Below are 27,739 nucleotides of genomic sequence, written 5' to 3' on the forward strand. Positions count from 1 at the left end.
GGAATCAAACTGACCGATTACTGGGATCTATGACGGGTTGAGGTAAGAAATGAACCACAGTGAAATTGCCACCCCCGGGTAAAACAAGCCATTTCTTGGTTAAAATTCATCCGACGCACACTGTTGTATTGTACAGGAAGGCAAGACTTGGGGAAGGGCAAGCATGCCAAGCTGTCCCAAAGAATTGTCCCAAACTTATTGATTTGCTAACACCCTGACTTTTCACATTTGCCATTGAGAAAAGAAGTGCAGGTGGAACACTATCTACCCACCGTGGTACATACAATCTACCACATTCCGTGTTCTGAAAAAAACGCCGTAAGCGATGCCATCAAATTTAATATTATATTCCATGTAACCACATGCGTGTTCAACTCCGGGGAGCTTGTGACTTGACGTTACCAGTCTGTGGTACACAGGAAGAGCATTTCCCAGCAGCACAAGTTGCTGGAGCTCAACAGTCCATTTGCACCCACGCAGTAATTACATGCACCGCTATTCAATTATAATGAAGACAGAAGTGAAGGATGGGCTCTTGGTAGCTAAAAATCTGTTTTTCAAAGCACTGAAAAATGCAATGCATGTAATTTATAATGCAAAGCGCCACAGAAGCACAATTTTTGGAAAGGCAACAGATATGAGGCCACTAACGAGACTTGCTGGTATTAAGAGTTCTATTCTCACTCGTTTAGAGTCCGTTACCCATTCACCATCACTATGCTTTGATCCATGCATTTTCTTCAGAACTGCCATGGAGGAGGGAGCATAATCCATTAAACGGGCTTCTGAGAGACGATAGTTTCAGATGCATGAACATACAGTTTTATTTTCCTTATTCCTTGCCAAACTTTTGACACGATCAGAAAGACATGAGAGTCACAACACACTGGCATATCTGGCAACAGCAAGCAGTTGGCTGAAAACCACAACTGGAGAACTATGACAAGGTCTGAGTCCACGATAATTAAGAAGTGTGTAGAAATCCCAGGAAGGGCACAGTTTACATCTTAAATAACACAGAAACATTTGAATCGTGCTAAACCCAGCCCCCAACAAGGCAGAGCAGTAATGTGATTGCGAGGGTGGAGGTAGGACGGAGGGAGCTCTTGGGGAGGGTCAGGGCACGGGGACATTCTGCGCTCACAGAACACAGTAGCAAATAGATGGCACAGTCACAAACATCAGCGAGCACAACTGAGCACACATACAATGCAACACTAGAATGCAGTTTTTTTGGTTTTAGAAAAATGATATAAAAGATGGTTTCTCACCCCTCAAAACAAAACTGGAACTTTGGTTTACAGGCCCGGCTATGCCCATATGCCCTCCTCGTCATCCTGCGGCCGGCCCGGGGTAGGGAGGGGCAGAGAGAGGAGGGGAGCACCAGAATGAAAGAAGAGAAGGTTAGTTACACCGTGATGCACTGGACAGGCACACTCATCGTCACTTTGTCTGTTAATCTTAAAGAGCAATGAAAAAAAATTCTATAGTAACTTAAGTTCCATATCACCAACTTGTCAAATATATCACCAAGCTTTGTATCCATGGCAACCCCACACAAAAACATTCCACCCACCCAGCTCTGACTCTGTGTCAAGATGGGATTAGAAGATTAAAATTAGTCTACATTAGCGGATGATTATTTTTTGGAAAGCATGCGATCTCAATTGTATACGCCTAAGGAGTAGATTAAACCTTTTAAGTAAGCAGAGGAGTAATCATAGTAATCAAATACCCTTAATTTCTCTTGAAGCTTAAAGTATCAATAAAGGCTGAAGAAGAATTAAAACACACACACATGACTCTATCTACTTGGGTGGAACAAACTTTTTTAGCATGCGGTAATTCATGGTGGTGATTTCACAAAGGATCAAACATGCTGTGCTCTTCTTATTTTGTCAGGTTCTATTTTGCTCTCAGCAGAGAAGAGGATGTGCACGCCATGGAATGATTATACATTTGCAGGAAATGATTATACATTTGCAATCAAATAAGTTTAAAAGAAATGAGAGTAAACTTCCAATTCAATAGAGTGCTTGTAGAAAGGAAGTTTTGTTTAACTTAACATTGTGTTCAACTGGATAAACGAAAACCTATTTGGTCTGAATTCTTGTTGAAAATGTTTCAAAAATGGCTCTGGCCACTTTCCCCCTTGGTGAAGTGGCCAGTAAGGCAGGCAAGTCAAAGCTTTGAAGATAGAAGCATATATGGCTTCCGTTTTAAACAATTCTCCGTTTATTGGAAGGATGGAAACAAAACATGTAAAACTGGTCCATATCCTGTGTATCCTCATAAATTCCCAATGAAACCACATTTTGCCATGATTTGTTTCTTTATTTTGAAAACCAGGGACAGAGACACAACAATAACAACAACAACAACAACAACAACAACAACTTGGAACACTTTCTCACTATGTGGATCCTTATTGTTTAAGTTGTTAAAATATTAGATTGAATCATATGCAAATGTCCATATTTGACTAGTTTTGACCTAGCAAAAACAGCCATCTCATACAGTTCAAGTCCTGCCAAGGTAATTCTTATCCATTCAAGGATTTACATGTGTGGTCTTTGAACTGACGTTCATCTTAATTTGTTTCCTTTGTATGTCTCTGAATTTTATTTTATGCGTTCAAAAACATAATTCTTAGAAGAGGTCCAGAGAGTTCACCAGTCTGCCTAAGATCTGTGCTTTACAAAGCTTCAGAATCCTGGATTGACTTGAGTCAATCCAATTATTGGCACAGAGTCTGAGCTGGACAATTCAGTAGGAATTTTCACTTGATAGTTTAGGTAGGAATATTCTGGCCAAGAAAAAAGAATAATTTGATCATTTTAGCTGGGTCTTCTTCTGGGCAAATTATCTGTGCTTACTTATTACTCAACAGTCTCATAATTGTTACTGGCAATAAACCTTCCTTTTCCCTATATAGCCTAGGAACAATAGATTTTCACATTCACTGCACTTCCTCTCCATTCCCAGAGAAAAGCAAAGCTGATGTTGCTTTTCATGCTAATGAAGACGGAAGTCTAGAGCAGGGGACCCCGAGGCACCCACAAATGGGTTTCAAGGGGTCTTGCAACTCCTTGAGATTCAGGGCAGAATGTGGTTGGGCGTGTGTGTAAATAGATGTCTCTGGATGGAGGCCCTAGCTTTCATCAGAAAGTTCTTGATCCCCCAAAGTTGCTGCTGTAGGAAAACTCTAGGCACAGAAAAATGTTATGATTTGCCAGAGGCACAAAACAAAACAAGAGGCTTTCTCTAAAAGGCAGTATTCAGCTCCCTTTTAAAGGTTTCCTAAATGGCTATAAAAGAACTTTCCTTGACTTTCATTGACTTCATTTTGCATTTCAAACCTAAAAACTAATATACTTTCATTGTGTTCCAAATCCAATTATATAGGATTTTAATTTTTCAAAAATTAGAGAAAAAAAAAAAAAGCCACTGCTACCCAAATCTACTGGTGTTTTCTTAACAGTGAAATGTGGTCTAATGCAAATCACTTTTAGCAAATTAAATGTATTAAAAAGTGGTAATTAATTATGATTGAAACAGACAGGAGTTTTAGCTTGAAAATATACACTGCCAATATCACTACTGTTCCTCGTCCACCATAGGAATAAAAAGGAGCTCCCAGATGTCGAGGGTTATTAAAAACCAGATGTTGAGATCGACGTCTTGTATGCTGGTGAATAAAGTAAAGAAATATGACAGTCCAACATAAACTTTGCTAACATTTAACATGGCAGAAATGTGGATAAATTCCTTTCGTGAACTGAAAATATTATGCATTTTTAAGAGTTTTTGCTTTTTAAAGTTTTTTCAAAGAAAACAGAAAGGAAAGTGGTGGCCATTTCTGGTCTCTCTAATCTTCAAAGCTTAACCACGAATTGACCCTCATCACCCAGTGATTTGGGTCAGAGTAAGTGTCTGCTTGGGGAATAAAAAACAAAAATGCAGGAGCTGATCAGAGAAGGATCTCCAAGGCTTTCCAACCTCTGCAGCTGCTACTCTGCTCCACTGCCCCTATTCTAAGCAAACATCCATTTGTTCTGCAACCTTCCTGCACAGAAATGTAAATTCTGGGGCCAAAAAATGAGAAAAAGATAAGTATCATTTGATCCCAACCTGTATGCCAAGTTACTTAAAAATACTTGGAGTTTCAAAATGCATCTGTGGGCCCTAGGAGAGTCTGTTTCCTTTCCTTGCTTTTCTGCTTCCAAATTTGCTGTTCCCTCGTGTGTCCTCTGCGAGTGACTGCTCTGCTGGAAGTTGCCAAATATCTGGATGGGATGAAAGCCTCTAGCCCTTCAGTCATCCGTGTGCTTTTGTGCAGGGCATCTGAGGATGGGAACATCCAAGGTGAACTGAAGCCCAGAGCAGAGTGGCCAAAAATGCCGAAAATTCTGAATAGGGCAGGGACAGGGAGTCTTAATGATCAAGCTGAGACTGTATCTATCTACATCTCAAGGGATAGGGAATGGACATGAGCCTTGACACAAATCCTGTAGCTGCAGATTTTGGGCCCTGGTGGGATTCTCTAAGTACTGAGAAAAAACAAAATTCCTTGTAAGATGGGTTGCTCGCAAAAACTACGTTGATGACAAGATCCAAAAGCAAGAGGATTAGGTCTTGTTGACAAGGCAAGAGACTTGCCACTGTAGAGGGGCATTTAGGAACCATGACAAAGAAGCTCTGAGAAGGAATGCTATAATCTACTGTGAAACGGGGCCCAGTGTACAGCTTTCCACTGGCCTCTACTTTGAACTATTAGGTATAGCCAACAAACAGGAGCTCAATGCTGTGTTTTTTATTTTATTTTTTATACCTGCAATTCTCTTTGAGTTGACAGCTGGCATTTTTTGTTAAAGTCAGAAGCGTAGGTGCTTTATGGGGACCTTACTGTCACACCTGTCCTGTGGAGAAAACAGGGAACTCATGGAAGCTCAGTCATTGCAAAGATCCCCTTGCCTTGTGGGAATGCAGCCACTGTCTCTGCTAGCAGGTCCAACATGGCTTCCTTGCAGGAACGCATGTACGGAAATATCTCCACTACACTCTGGTCTGGTGTGGCCAGCCTCTGCACCCCCTTCCACGGCTGCTTCAGTTCATGATTTCTCTGACACTTCAAGCCCCAGGACTCTGCAGACCTGGGTCACACAAGTCACAAAAGCAGAGTCACAAGATGGGACTGATGATGCACCCTGAACCTGGGTGCAACCAGAGCAGATTGTCCTGGCACTTCTACCTGCAAGCTTGGCCAGAGCCAGGAAAGGCAGATATGTGCGTAAAAGACAACAACAGGTTAAGGTGTGAGCCTGGGAAAAGGGGACACTAAGTCTCAGAGGGCACGGTTATGTTTTCTCCCAGCGGCAAGTCCAGACCTTCCTTCTAGGGACTGCTCATCCCTGTCTTTCATCTCTCCAGCCTCCTGGAATGCTCAGCTCAAGGACAGCTGTCTCTGTTTCAGGTGAGGGGGATCCGGTGTGGCTGTAAACTCTTTCACGACTGGTATTTGTTATAGCATGAGGGGCCCATTTGTAGACATGCTCCCCCAGAGAACAAGAAAATCCTGGCCAGGTTCAGATACCTGCTTCCTGCTCTGTTTAAATATAAATGTTAGCTTATTGCTGATCTGGTCTAGAAAAGGGCCAGTGCGTATCAGCACCTACACAAGGTTAGAGAGAGTGCTGACAGCTTCCGGTGTTTCTTCTCCGAGTCAGCCCACGACCCCGAGACACAGGTGTCAGAAGGCTCTTTGTGCAGATGCGCAAAGGAAAGCCAGGTGAGCGAGGTCAGGTAGTTCACCAAAGGACACCTGCTCAGGAGCTGTGGCGTCTGATCACATTCCAATCGGGTCAACTCCAAAAGTGCGCCCGTCTGACTCTGTTACATGAGCTGTGACGCCACGGAGAGCTCATCTTGATCTTGATCCCAAATGGCGTTTATTTGCTGGTTCCTCTTAACTCCGAAATCGTTGGAGCTCTGCAATGCCCTCTGTCCACGCTGTTGAAAGTCTTGGTTGGAGGTAGATGCTATAACTTATGTTGGGTCCCTCTGCCACTTGGAGGAACGGAGTCTTCACATGCAAACAGCAGCTGTTTCTACAGACCTATCAGCAGTACTGGATGGATTTTGGGTCCCTGAGATTAAAAGCAGTATGTTTTCAAGGTCTTGGAGGTGGGAATTTAAGAGATGTTTCAACATGAGTAACTATGTAAGACTCAGGTCTTGACTGGTTGAGTCAGGATTGCCAACACCAGCTTGACTTGTGGCTGCTCAGGATAATGTCTCCCTTCACCTGCATCAGCCATGTCCTTGGTTTATTTTTCCAATGCCAGTTGGTCAAAGCTGACCTTCACTAGCTTGAGGGGGCACATGACAGGGGATGTCCACACTGGGGCATCTGAGACCAGATAGCCAGGATTTATTCTGCTCAGCAAGTTCACCTTGAAAGGATCCTGCGAGGGGGCTGGTGCTGTGGTGCAGCGGGTTACAGCCCTGGCCTGAAGTGAAGGCATCCCATATGGGCGCCAGTTCGAGATGTGGCTGCTCTTCTTCCGATCCAGCTCTCTGCTGTGGCCTGGGAAGGCAGTAGAAGATGGCCCAAGTCCTTGGGCCCCTGTACCCACGTGGGAGACCCAGAGGAAGCTCCTGGCTCCTGGCTTCGGATCAGTGCAGCCCCAGCTGTTGCAGCCATCTGGGGAGTGAACCAACGAATGGAAGACCTCTCTCTCTGTCTCTGCCTCTCTCTGTAACTCTTTCAAATAAATAAAATAAATAAATCTTAAAAAAAAAAAAAAGAAAGGATCCTGTGAGGCAGGGCAGCCACCTGAGATCTCTTGCTGAGCCTCTGAGAACATTTCAGAAGTTCTGGAAGTCTTTCGCTTCACTTCTAATGCAGCCTCTTTAGGTGCTTTCGCAATCTTTTCAGCACCATCATTAGAGAGGGTGGGACTTGAAGAAATTGGTCTTCAACATCCTTGGAGCAAAAGGAATTCTGACAAACCACTCCTTGGGATAAGGCACCAGCTCTCTCAGCGGAAGGCTACAAGACAGCCGACTGAAGATGAAAATGCTGGAAGGCTCTTCGTTGGCCAACAATATTGTTTGGGAGCTCAAAGTCAACATCTGCTCAAAGCTGAGGCACTGCCAGATAACCATAAAAAAGGGGGTGGGAGTGAAGACGGGCTTTATTTTGCTCACTCATCCATCGGTCATTAACACTTAGCTTTGTTAAACACAGTGAAAATTGGTTTTTTAGTATGATTCTGGTTTTGCCATTTCCTGGCTGGTAGGCAACAAAATCGCCTAAGCTTTTTGTTTCTTAATTTTCTTGCTTTCTTAAAAAAGAAAGTGGAGCTGTACATTGGCCCTATCCCTTCGTAGGGCTGCTGTGAGTACGCTAAGGAAGAAAGTAAATGAAACTACTTTGTAGATGCTTCAGATTTCTATAAATATAATGGGGTAGATCGTTCCTATTGGTAGTGCCGAAGTATGCTACTGCTGCGACACATTACTTGACATGACACTAATACCAAAGGCAAAATGGCATGTACGGAAAGGATCTAAGAATATATATAATCATTTGTAAACATTTTAGCTTCTCTGGGCATTTTAAAATCTAGAAGTTATTCAGATAATTAATAAACAGATGCCAAAACCAAGATTTAAAAAATATAATTGTTCCATAAGGGAGGTGGTTTTTTGAAACAACTAATGGAATTGTGAATGTGTGCAGTCTGTGTTTAAAGGATATTTCCAACTCCTTTCCCCTGCTCTTCCCTTATCTTTAGAGAGCTGCAAGTGCCTGGAGTGCATAAGTCAAACATGATCCTTATTACATCAGTGCAAGGAAAAAAAGAGAGGCGATAGTGTTTAGCAATAGAAAATGGATTTCTCTGCTTCCCGACATTTCAAGGTTGGCCACCTCCTTTCAATGGGGGAACTGAAGTGCTGCTGCTTAGACAAATGTGACTGGATTAAAGCAGCAAGCCCAGAAAGACTCAACCACCCGATGCTGCCAGGATGGGTTACAGCTTCAGGCGGGGGAGCGCAGGCGGTGTGTGGAAACTCCTGCTGCTTCAAAGGATCGTCGTGTAACAAATCTCTTAATGAAAGGCTAATACTGCAAACAAGGTGTAAAACTTAGACAAAGCAGTATATGAAAAACCACTTTACCCAGAATAGAGTAAGCTTGGAAGTTTTAATGGGCTCAAACCTCCTTGAAGGAGAAATTTTTTTCTAACAGGAGGATCCCGATACTTTGAGCATCTCAGTTTTTTTTCCACACATGAAGACTACCTGGCAGGGTTTTATCAGAGCGTGCCCTCCTGTGTTCAGAGGCAAGGAATGAACACCACGCCCAGATTAAACAGCTTGGGCCAGGAGCTGCACATCTGCACAGACAGCTTCCCCACTCCACTGCCGTGTAACACCCCCTCCCCGCCCCCACAGCACTTGCAATGGCTCTGTGAGCCTATAACTGCTAGTAGAGGAAGGAGGCAGTTAAATACAACCCACAACAGTACTTCCGACATTTGTCCCCATTTCCGTCTCTACCTGTGGCCTCACAAAGAGCCACAGCAGGCTCATTTCAGAGCTTCTGCTCTTAAAAAGAAAAAAAAAAAAAAAAAAAAAAAGGCAAACAAGTAAACCATTACTTTTGTTTCCCAATGGTGATAATCACATAGGCTGTCTAGTGTTTGTCTTAGTAGCTTTGGGGATTTTTAGTAGTCTTTGGGGGATCAAGAAAAAAGGGACACCTGTGCTGTCTTCCTATTTTGTGTAATTTTAAAAATATATGTCTTTCAGTCTACTTGTGATAAAAGATGCATGGGGAAAAAAAGAGGCCAGTGGCTTGTAAGATCTACTGCTAAATGCAAGCTTGGCTATTTTTGGCTCCAGTTTTGGGAGGACTAGCCCAGCAGTGGCAGTGGTAGAAATCTCTGAACCTTTCCCCTATCCAAGAAACATCAGCGCCAACAAGAGGTGTCTTCATGGGTTGCTGAATTTGAAGGCTTCATCCCTACATGAGGCCAAAACCAAAGTTTCATCCAAGAAATGGGTCACGAAATTAGATTTTCAACACAACAGCAACAAAAAATGAAAACAAAAATGAAAAAAACCCTACCACCTTTTATTTATGTAAGATTTGAATATACTAGCTTGAGTGGAAAACTGGTTTAAAACCTAAAACACGTCCTTTTTCTTATCTAAAAACTTTAGTTTATTCCTTTTTTATTTTTTATTTGTGGATATCCATAACTCTACTTTAGTCTGGTTTGATATATGGTGGTTGATTTTCCTTTTATGTAGGGAACATGAAAATGTATTTACATGCACACACACATATATATGTACTGTATATATAATGTATATTCAAACATGCACTCAGGGGAAGTTAGGGAGAGAAATTTCTGGTTAAACATGATCTTGCGAAATTCTTCCATATGTGGAAAAGTCCCGAGATCATCTGACATATAGCGATACATACGTATATACACACAGGACGCTGTGTATACATTTATCCCACATTCATTTAACCTCAAAACATAAAATAAATTCTTTTTTTCCTCCCTAAGCAAAAGCTAGGAATAACAACTCTATATACAGAATCCATCTTCTGGGGGCAACGGAGCAAGTTAAACCCCTCGTCTGTTTGTTAGAATTCAAAGGGCTGCACTTGGGCTAATCTGTTGGTGAGAGTGCAAGGAGAGCTGGACATCAATCACAAGCCCCTGTCCAGCACTTCACAGAGAGGGCCAGGGTGTGTGGGGAACCCAAGGGCCCCCAGTTGGCTTTCTGACAACTCCCAGGGCCCAGGTCCGGTTCACTTGCTGCATGGCCAGTGAGACTCCACCAACTTCTTGTTGACTAAATAATAAAAATTCAGGCCCAAGGAGGAGGGGAAAAGCAGGCTGATTTAACTAGAGATGTGGGAACCAGAAACACATGGAGGTGTCACTTGTCTTTAGGCATGGTTTCAATAAAGTGGCTGGGAATTCCTTTTCTATTGGGGTGCTCTGACAGGACAGACTAATTCTACCTGAGAACAGGTACCCAAGACTGGTGTGTGTGGCATGGGCAGGAGTCAGAGGGCAAGAGGGCAAGAACCCTTCTTTCATTTTTTGAATTCACTTTACCTTATGGCTCTTTAACTTGTAAGAAGAAGGGAGAGGGGGCATGGTTTGAGAGCAGTAATCTCAAGACCAAGAAGCTAAGTGCTCCGGCCCCTCTGATGCAGACAATAGGTATGGTTCTCTGGGCATCAGCCTAGTGTCCATATGCAGAATTGAAAGATTTGCATGATACACTGTGAGTTGGGTTACTGGGATTATTTCATTTTATCACCAAATATAATCTGTATATATTTCCCATGACCACCAGCTGGAAAAGAGGGTCAAATTCAGGCCTGGGTTCTTTAGCAACCAATTTATTTGATGGCTTATGGCGAAATGGCTTGTGTCTCAAGCAGAATGCTGTGGGGATTTTCAGCAGAAAATGGACGCAGACATTTAGTGCTCTGAAATGCATCCAGTGGTGCAAACTCACATCTCGGCTGAGAGCCAACACATGGAGGGACCACACAGTAACCAGGAGCGGCAGAGAAAGAACCAACGATCACTATTTATATCTGCAGACAGATTCTGGAAATTGCCAAGTGGAGTGGGTATTATTTGGGATTAGGGCAATCAATTTTCTTGGACTACGTCAACCAAGCAGACACCTAAAGTTAAGAGTGCAAAATGGAAAACCAAGCTTCTGTCAGAGGAAGGTCATTCTCTGAAAGAACCTGCAGCAGTCTGGCTGAGCCGCTGGCAGCCCTTGGCTGAGTGAAGTATCCTCTTGTACTCTGCCCTGGAGGCCTGGCTTGCCCCAGGCCCTTCTGTGTGAAGAGGGTCACAAGTGAGTGAGCAAGGGAGTGAGGGTCCTGACAAGTCACTGCCCAGAGCCCCTGTGAGCCACAGTAATTTCCCTCCCTCTGTATGCCAGCCTCTCCAATGCTTGGGGATCTCCCCAGGACTCCACAGCAGTGGGAGTCTGCAGGCAGCCTTGTTTTTAGAACAAAGACAGCAAGAACAGAGAAGAATAAAGAGGAACAGATGAAATGAAGAAAATGAGAGGAATAAAGTCACAAACCAAGAATAGAAATAAAGACACAAAAGCTGGACAAATGGAAAGAGAGTTGATATGGCATTATAATGGAATTATTGAAAATAAATCAAAACAGGATAAAGTTCATTACAAATCAGTGGGAAAAGAAAAGCAGATTTCAATATAGAAAAATCAATGTGATTTGGCTATGCAAAACATAAATCTAGGTGGATGCATAGACATAGTCATGTCAACATCCAAAGAGGTTTGCCATCCATATGCACAGTTCAGAGACTTGGGTCCTCATCTTGGGCCTGTTGATGTTTGGTTTTGTGACTTTGGATTATTAACAACCTAATTTCCAGTGTCTTTATCTCTGAAATGGAGATATTTCCATCTATCCTTCCTATTTCTGAAAAGTATTATTGGAACAGTTCACTGAATAGACTTTTATTGACTGCCTACTAAAGGCCAGACATGTCTGACTATGCTTTGTAACGTGGAAAAAAAGATATGAATATAAAACATAAAATTCAACTGAATTCAATATAATCACTCTAATAAGTATTATAGCTTCATGCTTGTAGACTCTGGAGCCTTTCTTTAGAAGATATGATTTCTGTAAGGATAATGGAAAATTCGAATATTAAATAGGATATGAATTTCTTCAAGGTAGAAAAATTCCTTGAGTGTCCCAACTCCTGTGACTAAACACTTCTATCCGATGAAATGGGGAGAGAGAAGAGAAGACAGTTTTCCAATGGTCTTCAAAAGTGGCCACATTTGAAAGCACTTTTAGAAGTTCATGAAAAAATGGAATTCAAAGGTAAGTTTAACTTCGTGCCTAAAACATCTGAAATCCATACGTAGTCTTTTTTATAATCTGTATTTTCTGGGAATTTTTTGAAGACCTCCCTAGGCACAGATTTCAAAAATTTTTGCACCAAAATAAACTTATCTTTTAATTCCATTTTCCATTGACATTTGGAAGTACTCCCATATTCTGGGGTCTCCAACCTAAAAAATGTTTACGTTCTTTGCCATTCATGCCCCTCCAAGCTAGAATCAGTGTAGTTGATGCTTTAACAGATAGAGCTGTATCTTCCACCAAAAAATAAGCAATGAGATCCGGGCCTTTAAAGACCCAACACTCAACCCAATATTAAAGCACAGAAATGTGGGTCCTAGATGCTAAAGGGCATGAACAGTGTCTGGCATTTCAAGTTGGCTGAGGGTGGAGTTCCCTCACGGGCTGTAAGTTTCTTGTTGATGGGGTTAGTCCACACCTGACAGACACTGGAAGGAGATTCATACAATTTGACTTTCCCTGGGATAATAAGAATTAGATGATGCTTAGAAAAATCAAAGTATTGCTGATGTGCTTTCAGGCAGGGAAGGCCAATATTTAAAGAAATTAACTGATGCTGCCGCTTAGGACAGCTACAGAGGACATTTAACAGAAGCCGAGGCTCCCCCTGATGTTGTAAAATCAACCACTAATGCATCTATATCATGTTCCATTTACTCTTTGGATTCCATTGAATCCTGGGAAATATTTGTTGTCTGCCCTTGTGACCACTTCTTGGTGTGAAAGAGTTCCTGAGGCATTGGTGGGATTTTGTTCTGCTTGGACAGATTGAGTGGGGTTCACAGCATGCTAGCTGCTGACTGCCCCTTTCTCAGGCAGGAGAACAGATTATCAGACCAGCAGCTTGCACTTACTTCTCTCACGTCTTCTTCCAACCCTCCCACTCCCTGATGATGGTCATTCGCAATCCCCGAGGGGCTGCGTATTTATGACTGTCCCTGATCCTTTGGGGCCTCATCCTTCATGGATTCCTTGCTTCAGAACTACTGTGTACTGTGTTCTCGGTGGCATAACTCACTCTCGGGCGCTACAGCCTTCAGAAAGGTGCCCCAGAAATGGATAGAAAGGCATAAAAACTCCACATTCTGATGAAAACCACTGCTGGAAACTGGATCAGTCATGTTTTAACCCGGGTAGTCTCTCTTTTCACCTGATACTCAGAAAACAATATTTCTCAGAGCACAGATGTTACTAGAAAAGAAAAAAATGCCCATGATCAAATAAGTCTGGGAAATGCTGGATTAAATAAAATTGGAGAGCTTTCTTTCTTATAAGACTCTTTAGATCCTTTGATCTGCTAATTGCACCAGGATGCTCGAAGATAGAGTTAAAATATGCAGCACTTTCCCAAAATTCTTTGCCCATTGAATCTTTGTTTCAAGACTTTTCTCACGGGACTAATGTTCTAAAAGTTACTTTGTGAAATGCTAGTCTAGACTTATAATACTTGGATTCAGTTTCTCTCAAGGAGAACACAAAATTGTAGTAAAGGAGAAAGGGACAGGAAAGAAATGGAAAAAGAATATAATTCTGCAAGTATCTGGCAATACTTGAATTTCTTAAGGAAAATGAGTTCCTCTGGTAAAGTAGCAAGGTGATGATTTTTCATATTTCTTTGTTTTCATGTGTTCTGATCTCTTAATAAAATTCAAGAGGCAATGTCAACATTGTAAAAGTCCAGTGACCAAAAGGTGTTACTGGTCAATCTTTTTAGCCACAGGAATACGAGATTTTTCAGTTTTAAATCAGTTTAGCTGACATGGACACATTTTGGACCGCTGGTTTAAATCCCATCCAAATCAACCCATTATTAAGACATTCATGTTGTCAGATACTGATCTAAGGCTATTGTCTTTCTAAGTAGTTCAGCTCGATACATAGTAGTGTATGTGGCATCACACAATCATGTGTAGGGTTTGTAACCAACTGGGAAAGACTTTCCGGCTTTCCATAACTGCTATATTCTGGGACTGCAATGTATAGCAAAAATGCACTGTTTGCAATTTATTGATTACTAAATCTCAGAATCCATTGTCTTAGTCCTAAGGACTAGTTAAAAGGCACACGTAACAATCCAGGGGATGTAGCCATCTTCATCACTGAAGCTAAACTGATCAAAATCAGGGTTCCTGGCTTCCTCTCCCTCTTCAACTGCAAGAGTACAGGAAGGGAGATTCCAGGTGACAGCCACAAAGGCATTCACTCTCACCATGAATCTCACTGCAGACCAAGTTCCTAAAGCATGGGTCCCTAGTTTACTTATAACTGCCATTATTTATCTGTCTTGTTCTGATTGATGTGTCAGAAAAGAATTGAACTAGACATCAGAGGATCTGGATTCTGGTCCTAGGACCAGACGACAAGCTTCAGGGAGGCAGGGGTTCTGTCTTGTCCATCATGCTGTTCCCCAAGCCCCCTAGTGTGGCTGGCACGGAATTTGTGCTCTATGTAATAGGTGAATGAGGTTATAAGCTGCAGTAGAACTGCAGTGAGTTCACCTCCCTCCAGGGGCCTGGATTTCTCACGTCAGGAAGAGGTCACCTTTCTTCATGTGTCTGGGTTGGTTACAGTACTCACTGGGATGGAGGATGTGAGAGCAGAAAGCTATCACCATCCCCTAACAACAGTAGTGACAAAGGTACACCAAACGTCTTTAAAACATGTCTTGGCCAAACACTCTTCAAGGAATGCTAACTCTTCCAGGAAGGGCCCCACCCCTGAGCAATCATTTCTGCCCTGTGACAACCCCTAGCATCTATGGACAAACCTAAGAGGGTCAGCCCAGCAGGCGAGATACTCCTGTTTGTGACTACAGATCTCCAGAAAAGCAGAAGGAGATTCGCTTTTGAAAGCAGTACTATTCATAAGGCAGGTAAATCTGATGTGGTGGCCCGTTTTCAGCAGGATGTATGAGTACATGTGTCTCTATGATGGGACAAGCCAGCTTGTTATTTCAGCAGGTCCTGGTGGGACACACTGTCTCCTTTGATTCAAATCCTTCTTTCATTCTTTACAGAATTCTCTGTTCCTATCTCTGAGTGGAGTAGAGGCTGGGGCTTAGGGGTAAGAAGAATCTCAAATGGTCTTCTAGCATGTATGGCTCAAAGGAATAGCCACAGTGGGGCTGGTAGCCACTCCCCACCACCACCAAAAAAATGTCACATTGACCTTGCATGGGAGAATGACAAGAAGTAAAGGGCAGTGTGCCAAAATGCAGACCAAGAACGAGGGTGAAGAGATTGAATCAGCAAGTGTACTGGGGCAGGAGGTGTGTGGCAGCGAAGAGGAGCAAAAACAAAACCAAGCCAAAGCAAAAACACAGACATAAAAGATATCTTAACATTAACATCTCTCTCCACGTTCCAGCTCTCCAAATAAAAGCCATTTCTTGAGGGCTAAAAGCATGAGCTGCAGCCTTTCTAAGCCTGGCCTCAGAAAGCTGCTGCCCTGTGTGAACACCATCCACAGGGTTAGGGCCTCTGAGGGCTAATGTGCCTGGGTACGAGGGTTGGCCATAGCTAGGGAGGCTGCCTCACTGCACAGCTCCCGAGAGGGTTTCTAACACTGTGTTCTATGTCACAGCTCTCCCTGGAGTTGTACTCCAGACAAAAGATCTTACAGATGTTATCTTCACTTATCCTTTGGGATGCTAGTGACATAAAGTGAAAAGAAAATAGGGTTATCTGGAAAAAAAAAAAAAAAACTTTTCGGAACTGAATAAGTACCCTCTCCCCTGGCAAATGATTAGGTCTGTTCATCACACAAGGTTCTTCCAAAAAGCCCTTCCCATCCCATGTCCAAAGGCCTTCCATTTATCTCAGTGGTTCTATTCCTCTATCTGCTGTCCCATCCCTACTGAAACCTATGGTATAAATCATGGCAGGACTTCTTGACAAAATGAAAGGTCACAGCACAATAAAGGAATAAATGTTGTTAATAGTAGGTTATCCTGAGAGTTTGCTTCTAATTTCCTAGTTTTCATAGAATTCACCTTCAAGAGTTTCAATACTAAAAATTATAAATAGTTTTTGCATTTGATGGGTGAGTGTGAATATTACTGAAACCACAGGCAGTTTGTCTTTGGGTCAATTCATCTTTCCACTTGCTTTACTTAGTTCAGGGAGAAGAGAGTCCAAACCAAATAAACCAGACTCCTTGACTTCATTGGCTGAAATGCCAGCAAAAAGCAAATCTCTCCTTGTTGGTTCACTCCACCATCAATTTGCATCACTAAGGAATTTTCTAGGAAAATGCTCAACAAACTCAAGACTCTGCTCGTTGCCAAGCTCATGGAAACAAAGTGCTGTCTTTTAAAACTCCAAAAGAGACATTCCAAAGTAACCCACCATTAGAAATTGAGCCAGCGATACATTACATATCTACGAAGGAAGAAAGGAGGGGAGGAAAAGAAAATGCATAACATAAACAAGAAAAGACAAAACCTTAAAGAGGAAGGAGAAAGGAAAACATTTAGATTCCTTGAGTGATGGAAATAAATACCAAAGCTATTAGTTTCAGTTCAAAGAACATATCACTTTATGCTGTTTATTATTTCTTGAGGATTATTTATTTTATCTTAAACTATCCAAAGGGTAAAAAGGGTCTTGGAGGTACGCGGCGTTGAAACTGACCTGGTCCGGAGAAGGCCTGTGATTGGAATGCTGTGACCTCCCGGGAGATCGGTGGTGGTGGTGGTGGTGGTGGTGGTAATGGTGGTGGTCCTCGTTGTAGTTGTCTGCCATCAGCTTCATTCTGTTCTGGGTCTGTGTGGAACAAAAACCAGGGAAGGGTCCATCAGGAGCAGGAAGACCAGCCAGGGACGCAGGGCATTGTCATAGCACCTGTGGGTCTCTCCCTTGGCTCCCAATCCAGAAGTTTTAGTTCATTCTTAGGCAAGTTGGAGCTTAAAAAGCATGGTATCTTTCGCTTTATTCAAAGAGGTGTTGTCACATTGTTGAAGCTACTATGTTACAACTGGAGATGTCAATGTACTTCTCCCTCCCTCCCCCTTGTAATTCCAAAGGAGGGAAAAATAGACATGTTCTAGGGTTATTTGCTTGATATTTTATTAAGCATTCACAGAGCTGCAGAGTAAGTTTGCATCCACAAAGTGCTAATGATCGCATCCTACACTCCAGAGCAAGCCATGGGGAATGAAGCTCTGTGTGACAAGGTGGGTGGAGACACAGAACTACAGACAAATAATGGCCTCAGAAGACAAGGCAGAGAAACCCACTGAAAAGCGACAATACTGATGCAGATGGTTGATGGTTACAGGTGACATTTTGGGAAAGAGCTCTCTACAGATTTTAATTGATAACGTTTTTGGAGGAATTGAACAAAAGGCTCAAAGTTGATGGGACAAGAGTTGACGACCCTAATTTATGCCCCATGATGTTTGTCACATGAGGCAACTCAGTGTCAGAGTTCAATCCTCAGGCTTTAGAATTCTACTATTTTATTATGCAAGGCAAGAAATGGACCAGTGATGAATTCACCTAACAGGTTCACAGAAATTAGAAAAATGCTTTTTAAAAAGTACATAAGGGGCTGGAGCTGTGGCGTAGTGGGTAAAGCTGCTGCCTGCGGTGCCAGCATCCCATATGGGTGTTGGTTCAAGTCCCGGATGCTTCACTTCCAATCCACCTCTCTGTTGTGGCCTGGGAAAGCAGTGGAAGATGACCCAATTCCTTGGGCCCCTGCACCCGTGTGGGAGACTTTGGATTGGCTTTGGATTGGCACAGCTCTGGCCGGTTTGGCCAATTGGGGAGTGAATCAGAGGATAGAAGACCTCTCTCCTCTCTGTGTAATTCTGACTTTCAAATAAATAAATCCTTTTTAAAAATGCACATAAAATTATTCTGCTCAGAAAGCCAGCAAATGTGGATCTGAGTGGTGGACATTTAATTTAGCAGTCAAAACATCTGTTAAGATATCCACGATCCACATTAGAGTATGTAGGTTGGATACCTGGCTCCAGCTTCTGGCTCCAGAATCCTGCTAAGGCAGACCCTCGGAGGCAGTGAGGATGTCACAAGTAGTTGAGTTGCTGATTAATTTTTTTAGCTCCCGGCATTGACCCTGGCCCAGCCTCGCTCCTGTTGGACATTTGGGGAGTGAACCAGTGGATGGGAGCTCTCTTCATCTGTATGTCTTTGCCTCTGCCCCTCAAAAAAGAAGTGAGCTTGTGGATAGGACTAGTTGGTTTCAAATCCTGCTCTACTTCTTTGCTGATTATGTGGCCTCAAGAGAGTTGACTGTTTATGAAACTCAATTTCCTCAACTCTGCCACAGGATTAATAGTATCTCTATTAATGGGGCTGCTGTAGGGAGCAGATGATAGGAGGGATTTCTTTTTTTTTAAAGATTTATTTTATTTACTTGATAAGACAGAGTTACAGAGAGAGGTAGAGACAGAGAGAGAGGTCTTGCATCTGCTGGTTCACTCCCCAGATGGCCACAATGGCCCAAGCTGTGCCAATCTGAAGCCAGGAGCCAGGAGCTTCTTACAGGTCTCCCATGTGGGCCATCTTCTACTGCTATCCCAGGCCATAGCAGAGACCTGGATTGGAAGAGGAGCAGCCAGGACTAGAACCAGTGCCCATATGGGATGCCAGTGCTTCAGGCCTGGGTTTAACCTGCTGCGCCATAGCGCTGGCCTAGGAGGCATTTCAACTATGAGTCCAGTTTCCAGCACAGAATGAACTGCCAGGAAACATTGGATGCCACCGTATATTACTGCACCTGCTCTTTTAGGTAAGACATTTCTCCTTTGTATGTGTTCTTTTGTTTGCTGGCAATGTTTTCTCTAGCCCCTTTCCCTCTAACTCCTGGGTGTGCCTAACTCACAAAGTTTTCTCTAGGAGCCTTTTCCTGACTTCACCCTTGAGGCTATATGGCACCTGTCTCCTGCTAACCAGAGCTGTATAAACACAGATTTGTCTGTGTTGGTAGACTTTAAGCCTGATTCCTTCATCCACCTTCTGCTCCCTGACTCTAGTACAGGGCCCGGAAGATGTAGATACGCAACACTTGCTCCTATAATGAGTGACTGAAAGAATGAAGGGACCGTAAACATGAGAGATCTGCCATTTACAGCTGCATGTTTGTTCTCGTCAGGAAGGTTGTTGAGGCTTGAAGTCATCTCACAGTTTGCCATGACAATCCCATCGGTGGCTCAAGATAGCAATGAGCCTTCAGGAGATAAAGAGACCCAAAAGTCAGGGGCTGATGGGAGCTCTATCCAGTTGGGATTTGATTACATAATTATAAATAATACTCTGATAATAAAGAGAAAGCTGGTGCAAAAGATTTATACTTGTTGTATTTTTCACATACAATCTAACTTGCTCTCAAAACTTTCCAGGAGGAATTCTTACTATCCTCATTTGGCAGCTAAAAGAGTCAGGAATAGATTTTAGCCCCTAGAGTCCCCTTCTTGACATTGAACATGAAGATTTTCTGGGTCTTCTAATTCCCAATCTATAGGCTTTGCTCTTTGCTTTGCAAATTGTTAGCTAAAAAACAGCTAAACAGGTAGAAATTGCTTTCCCATAAAGGCTTTGGTTCTGTTAAGTTTTGGAAACACCTCACATCCCAGTTCTACCTGCCAAAGGATGTCTCGTGATTTACTCAGGCCATCTTTTAAAATGTGTACAATATTTGAAAGGTCCCAGAGTGGACATAAAAAAATGCATGCATATGATAAAAAAAAAACCCACTAAAAGTAGAGGGAAAAGTCCACTTAAAATTAAATAAAAAAAAAAAATCCCAGGCAGGCAACCTTTGGCAGCTGATAGCATTTCCATCCTTCATTTGTCCACTTAATGTGTCAGAAGACCCAGTGGACAAGTTATGCCTGTGAGAAAGAGCAGGTCAGTAGAGCCTTTGCAGAGCAAGCACTGAGAGTCCCCTTAGTCAGCCTACCCTTGGATATGAGACTCTGAAATTCAGCATTCACACCTAACGTTCAAGTACGGTCACAGGAGCCTGTACTTTTGAACTTGTGAGCTAATAAGTCTGGAGTTGTTTCTTCTAAATAGAATTCAGAGAGCCTAAAGGGAGCTGTGAGATCTGCCGTGGACAAGAAGGAAGGCACTCATGCAGGAATGAACGATGGAGTCTAAATGAACAAATAATAACTCTTCTATGATAAACATCATAACGTCCTTATCCTTTGGGGAAGCTCCTGCGATTTTATGAGATTATTTTCTTACCAGTGACAAGCTTAGAGTTCCCTACCTTTGAACTGTATCCCATAAAAGAATGTACAAGCTAAACAAGATGCTATATGCAGCCTTAAATGTGTCTGCTGAAATGAGGTGTTGGAGAGTAGGCATGTCATGGGATAAAGACTGTAAATGAATGATGTCATCTTTCCAATTTGGTGCTGAAATATAAATAAACCACGTTGTTCATGTGAATACCAGATCTGGGGGAAATGTACACAGAGCAATTGTGAACGGAAGAGCCTTCTTTTGATTAGTCTGGGCTGGAAGAGAAGAGTGTGAAGCAGAGATGAAAAATGAGTTTGGTCTGATACTCTAGACCATTTTTATTTCTCTTTCTTGTAACATATCCCCTAAACTATGACCAGTTTCTAACAGGCTGGTTGCTAGTGTCCTTGCCTAGAAAACTGGCCAATCCTGTTCCTTTAATTGTCAAGTTGAAAATGGGTCTCTCTCTCTCTCTTTTTGTCTCTCAAAATCTGCACTACCTATCCTCATTCCCACCCAATTGTACTGGTTTTCTAGCACACAAAGAATGATCTGGAAGGATAGGAATCCTGGTGGTCAATGGCAGAAAAAATACAGAAGAGCATTGCCAGGATTGGAACAAGGATACTTATTCAAATAACTCCCAACACATTTGCCAGGTGATCACGTGTAATGGTCCATATATCTGCAGCCAGGAGATCCATGGTGTGCCCACCTCAAAGCCTTAGACAGCAACTGTTCTTGGCAGTCATAACTGAAATCCCAGGAAAACTAAGAAGAGAGCTGAAGAGTGACAGCTGTCCACAGCACAGTGCTTGGGGATCAGGACTCATTCAGAGTCACTGAAGCCCACTTTTATTCCCTTAGCAGTGCCCACCCAATTACTGGCTGAGGCTTTCGCCTTTGGCTAACTGTATCGGAATCCTTTTTACTCTATGACATTACAGCTACAGAGACAAACATAACCAGATTTCATTTTCTACTTCCTCTTTCTTCTGAGGGCCACTGATTTCTCAGAGCCAAAGCCTCCTAACAGCCCTCCTCTGTGCCCTTGCCTCCCATCCCCTACCACCACTGAACACAGCCTGAATCCAGAGTGATGTCAGACTTCCATTATTCCTGGAATCAAGTGCCTCACAGACTCTGCTCTTAGGAAAAGAGGCCCTGTCCCACAGCCTGGTTAGCAGCCTTTTGCCAGGGCACTGTTGCTTATCTGTCTGGCCTTGGCTCTCTCTCCCCCTTCCCAACCTTGGAACATGTATTTCTCTGTTTCTGCCATACTCTTCATTCTCTACTCCTTAAATCTAAGTTATACTCATTAGATCATCTGCTATTAGCTTCAGCACCATCACCTCCAGACACATCTTCCCCAAAGCAAATCTCACTGGTTTCCACAGACCTGTTCCCACCTCTGCCCTCCTTCTGTCTCAGCACCCGCCTCAAAGAATGCCAAATAACTGCATGTGTGCTTGGGCTTCACCGCAGCCATGAAGTTCCCCAGAAGGAAGCACTGTGTCTGCATTACCTTTGTCCCCACACCTGGCAGAGTCCGGCACACAAGCAGTCAGTAGATATGTGTCAGATGAGTATATGAATACATGAATGAATGAACAGGGACAGACGGCTTTAGAACAGAAGAGAGGGAGAAACACACAAGAGAGTCCATGAGGATTCAGCTAAGTAACTCTCCATGTGACTGCTTACATTTTTCCAACTAGATCTGTTTTTGTTTGCTTGTTGTTGTTATTTTTGCAAGTGGAGAGAATAGGATAAATGCTTAGTTTAGCAGCTGTTGTACAAGCCAAAATTGGCCTTCTTCAAGAAGTACTCTATTTCTTAGCAAATTGGACCCAGTGAAAAACTCCACCACCTCCTCGATTACTCACCTCATTAAAACTAAGGGGTACTGGAGTATTATCAGGTTCATTGCCTTACTATCCCCTAGCCTTTGGAAGAGCAGGGGACTTTGGAAGACATTAGTTAGTGCCAAAAATCAACCATGGAAAACAGAAACTTTATCCATTAACTAAAATCCCTGATGAACACCAGCTGGGAAAAGGTGCTAGATACTCCATCTCTTTTGACATTTCTGAAGAGTTTATCCAAGGAGCTCTTGAAACAAAATGAAAATCCTTGATTGACTAGTAATAGACTCAATAGCTTAATGGCAATATGTAGCTATAAAAATGTAATATTAAAACTGCCTTTAAAAATATTTTAGCAAGGTGGCAATAAGGTACTGTGCTTTGATCAGTCATCTGGATAAAGTTAACGATAAAACCTTCATGAATATGGTTTAAATAAAAAAAATAATGCGATTTGTTGCTACGGGATATGGAGATAATATTGTACAACAGCAATTACACTCTTCTATCAGGTTTTCTTTTCTTTCTCTTTTCCACCAGGAAAATCTCAAACATTCCAGAACTGTTCTACTGGTCTTGTCTCTGCCTAATCCATACAAGGCGAACAGTTCTTGTCTCCAAGTAGAAGGTGAGGAAACCAGACCACAACTGGACAGGAAGGAGGTAAAGGAATTTCCAAACATCCACTCTGCTCAGATTGGCAATGAATCCTAATCAAGTAGAAACTGTGTTCCAATGCTTGGTTCACAACTGGAAGACCCAGTGAAGCAAGATGAAGAAGCTACTAGAATAACGTAGCGAATTGAGGAAATTTATGGGAATAAGTAGGAATCATTGTTGTAAAAGCTTCTACTGTGGACACTGTACTGAAATTCACTCAACACTTAGGAAATATCAGCGACAACACTGACAAGAATAAGTATGTGCTGGACCAAGTGTGTTTTCAGCATGCTCCTGGTGAATCCTCATGGAGCCCTCTCTACAGGTAAGGAAAGCTATAATGAAGACCAAGAATCAAACACAGGTTCCTGACTCCACAGTCCTACAGTGCTGGCCTGAAGAGTAAGGTTCCAGGCCACGTGCAGAAGGTAAAACAAAGATGACTAAGACATGAAGAGCTACAGGACCGACCATAACACAATATGAGAAGAGAAACTGGAGAGAAGGGAATGATTCAAAAAGACGTCCAGAGGCAGAAAAGATTCCCCTACAGCTTAGGGCAGGGCGGTTGCATAATGCTCCTTGGGTCAGATGCCCCTTGAGCTAGGATGAGAAAGTGTGGAAGAATAACATGGGGAGATTTGACAGTAAATTGGCTCCTCTAATCACCTTGAGAGGAAAAACAGGTCAACGAGGAGAGCCTGAACCCAATATATGAAATGGATTTGTGTTTATCTGTAAGGATTTCTTCATTTTTTTTTTTTTGTTAGATGTACAGAGAGAACAGGAAATATATTTGAGATGATAATTCACCATCTTCAAGAAATTATCAGCTTGGGACATTTTGCAAGGAACTTAAGATGGAGCCACATATGTCAAACTGTGACATATCTGGGAAAATGTGCGGGGCTCTTGGCACCTATGCATTTGCAAATACCTACAAGATCTACTGCTACTGCATCAGTCCTGTCTTGAACATTGGTCTGATCTCCCCAAACTCCTTAGCTGACCTCTCCCTGTTGCCCTCCATCGACAACAGAACAGATTACTGGTGAGACTCTCCCTCCCAGCACCATGAGTTCCTTCTTCAATCCGTACTTATAGATAGAAAATTAGCAGGTCACCATGAAGGTTACTCATTAAGTACCTTTATTTTACTTTTTTATTTTATTTCAAACTGTTAAAAAGCTGTTACACGACCTAGTGTTTCATTCTGGAGGCCATGGAGAGCTTGGTACACAGTGCTCGACACACTGCTGTTCTTCCACCTGAAGCCCCGGCAAGACTCTCTGGTCCTGGGTGCAGACTTGGTGAGGGAAAAGAGCAAATCAGAAGTGCTGGGGAGCTCAAGTCCCTGGAATCACCCTCGGCCTGTGAAGCAGGGATGCGACAGGTACATGGACAGTATCCTGGCCTTTAGTGGGACAACACTATACCGCACTTCAGAATCTCTCAGTAGGTTCCAAGCCTAAATAGGAGCCCTGGCCCATTGTAGTAGGAAACTCATTAATATACCTTTTAATGGCCTTTAGTTCTTCCCCATTCTCACACTAAGCTTCTTGAGATTCACCTGCATCAAACCACTGCCTTGGGAGCTGTTTCTTCAGGAGTCCCAGCTAGAACCCTTGTAGAATGATTAACAAGCTGGGACCTAACAGCAAAAGACAGACACAACTGCCACTGTCAGGCTCCTTCCCAGGCATCGTTCTTGAGATTTCTCATCAGCTAAGGTGACAACGCTCACTTTCCTTAGGGAAGTAACAGCCACCTGGCATTAATCCTGCTTCTGCCAAATATTTCTCTGAGACTAAGACTGAACCCCTTTTCCATGAGCCTCAGTCCCTGTACTGTCAAGTGGGCACGCCAAGGAAGAACATCTTCAGCAGGAACCAAACACCACAAGGACGGGTGGTGATTTACTGTCGGTAGTCCCCTCTGGCACATTTTGTGTGGGTTTTCTTTGTTTTGTTGTCTTCCTGCTGAAAGCAGGGGAGGGAGATGATTTTGTTAAATTGTTTCCTGCTGTCACCTTGGATACCCCAGGGATTTCCTGAAGGTGTGGGCTTTGACTGCAACCAGGAGCATCACTCCCCTCTCCTATTAGACAGCCCTTTGAGCCATAAGAGAAGAACTGTTCAATGACAAAGAGTTCTGCATACATACTATGCTCATAACGTGGGGGTATGGATCCTTAATTGTGGCACAAAGAAGCCTGATGCTATGAGATGGAGCCACCTGCTATCATCAATGATAACAACCATTGCCTACATAGTCCTTGCTATGTGCTAAGAGCAATTGTTGCCGGCGATCACCTCAGCTGGACAGTCTCATCAATCCCACGATGCGGGCTAGGGTAGGGGACTTTATTCAAGATCTTTAATAGTGACCATGATCATGGCAGAAAACCACCATAAGTGATAGCTCTTGTAACACAAATGCATTTGCCCTGAATATTGGTCCTGGTTGGTACTGTTATTCCCAGTTTAGAGGTGAAGAAACTGAGGTTTAGAAAGAATAACAGACTCACCTAAACTCAAAGGACTGGTAGACTCGAAACTCAGATTCCAGAACTTCTTAGTAGCTACTGTAATCTGTAACCCAGATTTGTAAGGGTCAGCCCCTTCATAAAAAAATCAACACTGATCTGGAAACAGGGTCTGATTCTCTGGACATTGAGTCCAATTAGAGCTTAAAAAAGAAGCAATTCCCTTTTGAATTTCAAGTGCTCTGTGAAAGCAATGAAACAACTCTAACATGAATTTGAAAGTCTCCACCTACACTCACTTTTAAGGCTTCAACCAATACACTGGTCTTGAATGTAGGCTAACGGCATCAGCAACTGCAGACAACCAAGGAATTTCTAACATCCTGAGCACCACTGAGGTGCTGGAGTCTGGGGGAGGGGAAGCCCTAGAAGTTTCCATGGCGAAGTTACTTAGTTAAACGTAGGTCTGTTTAATTAAGTAGTGGGCAGCACATGCTATACTTAGCTTTTAAACACTTGTAAAGTCCTCTTCATTCATTTATCTTACTTGTCACTGACAAGCTCCTCAAGGACTGTAACAGTATGCAGAGCATGAAGAGCCTGCGTAAACAACGCATATTTTATGTGGAGTCTAAACTGTTTCAACTTAGAGTCCATAGAGGGTCCCTGAAAAAAGCCCAGACTCTTCCACGGAACGGGGAAGCCGATCCTGCATGGGCTGAGGATGTCAGAGCCTGCGCTTCAGAATGGAATCCCACTCTTTCAACCTGGTGGAAAGAAAGACTCAAAAGGAATAAGAGAGAACAAGGAAGGAAGGTGTGAGGGAGGGAAGGGATGAGGGAAGAAAGAGAAAGTAGAGGGAGGAAGGAGGAAGGCAGGGAGAGAAGGAGGGGAAGACATGGAAAGGGAAGGGAAGAGACGAAGGAAGGAGAAAAGGAATAAAAGGGAGGGAGGGTGAGAGGGTAGAAGACAGTGGGGGAGGACAGAGCACACTACTCGCAGATTTAGGGATTCAGACTCTGCAACCATGTTGACAAGGGAGGTCAAGGTCTTCATTTGCCCCAGCAGCACCCTAAGGTGAGGACCAAGACAAGCCTAAACACAAAAGGCCATGGAGAGAAGTGTTCACACACCCTTGGGGCCAGATGACTCACAAAGAGTGAATGGACTTCCTAATAGCTACCTGTTTACTGCAAAATGTATTAGAATAAATGATAACAAGCACATCAAAGAGAGGACTCATAGAGATTATGTCTTAGGACCTGGAAAACATTGTGTGTGTGTGTGTGTGTGAGTGATGGAGGGACCTCAAAATGCCTGAAGCTTAAGACACCATCAACAGCAGAAAGAGCAGAGCAAGGGAGAAAGGACTGGGTCGTGGACAGCAGAGACTGTACACTGGGAGCTGCCCAGACCACAGGCATGCATCCCAAGGAAGTGTCAGAGGACAGACAGACACAGCCTCCTCCAGGAGCTCTTAGCCCTGCAGAAGGTGGAAGCCATAGCCATCTGGGCCAGCTCCCAGTGCTGGAGCTGAGTCGAAGGGCATAACCCAAGCTCTCCCTGCAGGTTCCCCACTCCAAAACAAAGCAAATGACAGCAAAAGGGGGACAGAAGAGATGGTGTGAGCAGTGCAGAACATGTGGTGGGGCTGCTGGCTGCTGCTGAGCAGGACTTTAGCCCCAGGAGAGGGGTAGGGAGACAGCCAGGGGAGGCTTGGCAGGCGAAGGGGGCCTGGCGGCTGGAGAAGGAGAGGGAGACAGAGGGAGGGCCGCTGCTGGGCCTGGGATGGGGAACACATTCCTCTCCCCAGCTGGTCCTGCACTTGGGTAAAACAACTGCAGGAGACGTAAACATGCTCATTAGGCATTTTCCAATTAGTCCAAAACCAAATGGGCAGTGAGTGTCCCAAATACCAAATCGCTGAAGCACACCCTGGGGTGCTCCTCTGCTCCGGGGGTTGCCTGCCTGTTTGGATTTCAGCTCTGAAATCTTGCTCACCAAGACAGACTGAGTTCCATCTGCCAAAGCCAAGACACACATGAAGACAGGCACATCACTCGCAGGTCTCGGGCAGGCTCCTCCAAGCTGATACTCTCCCAGCACACAAACACAAAAGCTCAGCTACAACCACAACCACCACCACTTCTCCCACGTTGCTCACCCCCAAAGAAGACGCAACATGGAATCTAGGTCTACGTATCGGACAGAAATCCAATTTCCAGACAGGTGAAACTGCATTCTAATTTCATCTGTAAGTGTCTAGTGTATTGCTTCTCCCTGCTTATTTTTTTTTCTTTTTCTCAATACATCACATGAAGTTCATCCTTCTCTTCTTTTTTCTTCCCTTCCCTTCCTTCCCCTCCTCTCCTCTCCTCTACCCTTCCCTTCCTTTCTCTTCCCTCTCCTTCCCTTCCCTCCATCCATCCTCCCCTTCAGTTTTAAAACAATGCCCCTAGTTATTCATTTAAGGTACAATTCAAAAGACCCGGTTTTTCTGCACCTGTGCTTTTGAACTAGGTGAAGGGCACCGTATCCAAATGTA

The 27,739-nt window shown here is 43.4% G+C and overlaps 1 protein-coding gene across 5 annotated transcripts in view; it reads right to left on the reverse strand.

Moving 5' to 3' along the window:
• Positions 1 to 27,739, reverse strand: part of ERC2 (ELKS/RAB6-interacting/CAST family member 2) — a 1,040,531-nt gene that overhangs the window by 180,189 nt on the left and 832,603 nt on the right. For 4 of the 5 annotated variants that reach the window (XM_062201107.1, XM_062201108.1, XM_062201106.1 and 1 more), the window contains one exon: positions 16,600 to 16,731. In XM_062201107.1, coding sequence (XP_062057091.1) covers positions 16,600 to 16,731 — 132 coding nt within the window. Of the gene's footprint in view, positions 1 to 1,273; positions 1,338 to 16,599; positions 16,732 to 27,739 lie in introns of those variants that run through there. The other variant, XM_062201110.1, reaches the window with a different exon arrangement.

The sequence above is a fragment of the Lepus europaeus genome, chromosome 9 (genome assembly GCF_033115175.1).
Source record: "Lepus europaeus isolate LE1 chromosome 9, mLepTim1.pri, whole genome shotgun sequence".
NCBI lineage: Eukaryota > Metazoa > Chordata > Mammalia > Lagomorpha > Leporidae > Lepus > Lepus europaeus.